This window comes from Notothenia coriiceps, unplaced genomic scaffold, assembly GCF_000735185.1.
Source record: "Notothenia coriiceps isolate Sejong01 unplaced genomic scaffold, NC01 NC01_scaffold00037250, whole genome shotgun sequence".
Classification (NCBI taxonomy): domain Eukaryota; kingdom Metazoa; phylum Chordata; class Actinopteri; order Perciformes; family Nototheniidae; genus Notothenia; species Notothenia coriiceps.
Genome location: NW_011369951.1, coordinates 12,870,539 through 12,873,198, shown reverse-complemented (window position 1 = coordinate 12,873,198; position 2,660 = coordinate 12,870,539). Strand labels below are relative to the sequence as shown.

The 2,660-nt window shown below is 40.5% G+C and overlaps 1 protein-coding gene across 2 annotated transcripts in view; it reads right to left on the bottom strand.

Annotated features, from left to right (window-relative positions):
- The window catches only part of dpp3 (dipeptidyl-peptidase 3), an 18,184-nt gene that overhangs the window by 11,501 nt on the left and 4,023 nt on the right, over positions 1-2,660 (bottom strand). For both annotated transcript variants that reach the window (XM_010796348.1, XM_010796349.1), the window contains exons 9-13: positions 1,564-1,694; positions 1,304-1,362; positions 780-974; positions 548-660; positions 364-456 (exon numbers count right to left, since the gene is read on the bottom strand). In XM_010796348.1, coding sequence (XP_010794650.1) covers positions 364-456; positions 548-660; positions 780-974; positions 1,304-1,362; positions 1,564-1,694 — 591 coding nt within the window. The remainder of the gene's footprint in view (positions 1-363; positions 457-547; positions 661-779; positions 975-1,303; positions 1,363-1,563; positions 1,695-2,660) is intronic.

Sequence of the window (2,660 nt, the reverse complement as noted above, 5' to 3'; positions counted from 1 at the left end):
TTCTGAATTGTGTATATTTATATGTAAATATTATATGTGTGTGTGTATATGTCCGCATCTGTAGCCTGTTATTGTCTCATTATACCGCACTGTGAATGAATTAAAAGTAAATATACAAGTCGTCATGAACACAGTTCTGTCCATCAGACAGAGGGCTGCTGTGCCTCCTGTCATCATTAATGGACGTCTCTTTAAAATGACCGCTCAGAGGAGAGGAGTTCTCATTTCTCTAACCGCCTGCTGCTTCCCCTCCTCTCTCCCCCTCCTCGACTCCTCCGCTCACATCTCCTGTGGGCGGGACTAAGACACAAGGCTCATTGAGGGGAATTAGAGAAATGAGAAAGCTTCAATATGTTGACTGACCTGGACTAACAGCTTGCCACTGCCATGGCCCAGCAGCTCATGAAGTCCAACCTGCACCTCGAAGGATGGGCCTTTCCACTTGATGAACAAATCCTAATGCAAAAACACACACGAGTATGCCTTATTAGGGAGTGTGTGAGAGACACAGGAGATAGTGTGGGAGAGAATCAGGTGTGTGTGTTACCTTGTCCCCCTCCTGCAGGAAGGTGAGTTTTTCTTTTTGAGTAGCATAGGCTACAGAAAGCACGTTGCCTAGAGACACGTTTTTAAATCCCTCTGACTGTCTGATGTCATCGTCTGCAAACAAAAACATTGTTTTAAGTATAATGCAGCATGACAGAACACAACATTTTAAACTAACTGAACTGTGTTATTTGACGTTATGTGTAGTGTAAACTATGTCTCAGTGTACTTACAGTTGGGGATGTTGATGCCGGCGGGGATTCCGCTGCCAGCGAAGGTGAGGACATCCAGAGAGGTGAAGTCGGGTTTGAGGAAAGTGTCTTTCTCAAACTCCTTCGGCCAAGGCAGCTCAGGGAGCAGGACTTCTGCGGAGCTCACCAGTTTGGCAAAGCGCTCGCTCATCGCCTTGTTCACAACAGCAATGAAACCTAAGGGGGCCACACAATCATGAAGTTAGGAAGTGATTAAAAGAAAAACATCTTGGAGAGAAGACAGGTATATAATCAGAACACTAACCCTAACAAATACTGCAATATTATGTCATTACAAGTGTTGAACATCCTTCTTTACAGTTTGTTCATTTTAAAATGAATGCAATCACTGCTAGGATGAAACGATATTAACTTATGTACTGGAGTTACAGTAAAAGATCAAGCTAATACTAGTAGTTGCTTTAAAGAAGCTCTAACACATGATCAAGGTTTGGATGACAATACACTTGTTAATCATTGTTCCTGATCACCGTTGTACTATTTACCTTCAAACTCTCCTCTGGAGCCGAATGGGTCTCTGTAGCTCTCTATGAAACCTATATAACTGAGAGAGGAGGGAAATGAAGAATAAGGAGCAGAGAAAGCGAGGTTTAGCTACAATAACACAAGTACAGCATGACTAGAGAAAGCAACAGAGCTTTAAAAAACATAGATAGCTATTAAGGTAAGCATGGTTTGTCATCACAAGTAAAAAGGTTCTTTTTTAGTTCATTTGATGTAACTGTGGTACGGTGGGCTTCCTCACCTCTCGACAATCGGTCCCTTGTCTTTGATCCAGTAGCGGGAGCCTTCTTTATGGGCGTCCACTGAGCCTAAAGTGAAGCTGCGAGCGTACTCTTCGAGCATCTTTCTCTGGTTCTCATTGGCAGCATAGGCCTATGGTAATTATTTGTAAACAGAAGAAGAATTTCATAAGTGGTTTTGTTATCGACACATTCAGTTATTAAGATATTTATCTGTGCATTCGTACCTTTTTCCTATTATTGTTATGCTTTTTGAAATGTAACTTAAGATATCATTTTGTCATGTTTGTCATTATGCTCCTATCTTTTTTACTTTCAGGGGTCTTAGCGACATTAAATGAATCTCAACACAAACATGTTTTATGTCTAACACCAAATCAAAATGTATATAGCTCTATCTGTTAGTCTACTACAAATAAACACGACGTTTATCTTCTGTTAACTTGGTTTATTCAATCAACGTGCACAACACCAATACAGAGCCATTAACGAACAGAGGACCTCCCGCTCGACACAGACAAACTGCGCATGCGTTTCACAGCTTCAAGAGGGCAACCTAGACTACCGTAAGGCCAGTAGTATAGACGCAAAGAGATTACATGTTAACAATCTCATTCTATCTTTTTAAAGAAATAAACAAAACAAAAAATAACTTTACATTGCATGAATCATAAAACAATCATACAGTGACTTAAGACAAAAATGTTTAAATTCCCTGAGTAGTCAACATAAATCAGGGAAACATTTAAGAAACAAATACATAAACAAAGGTGTTTTCAATGTTCCATTTCAACAGACACTTTAACCCAGATCCCATTGTCCTTCACTGAGTGCTTTTAAGAGCACAAGAGCCGAAGCTCCTTTTTTTGTGAGACAGTCAGCGAGCTGAGANGATTTCATTTTTCCAACACTCGTATGGTCGGGATTCGTCAAACTTCGGTGGAACTTTGTAGTTAGCAGTAGCCATCTTCTGCTAACCATCCTCTGCTACCAATGTTAGTCTACTACAAATAAACACGACGTTTATCTTCTGTTAACTTGGTTTATTCAATCAACGTGCACAACACCAATACAGAGCCATTAACGAACAGAGTCCCTC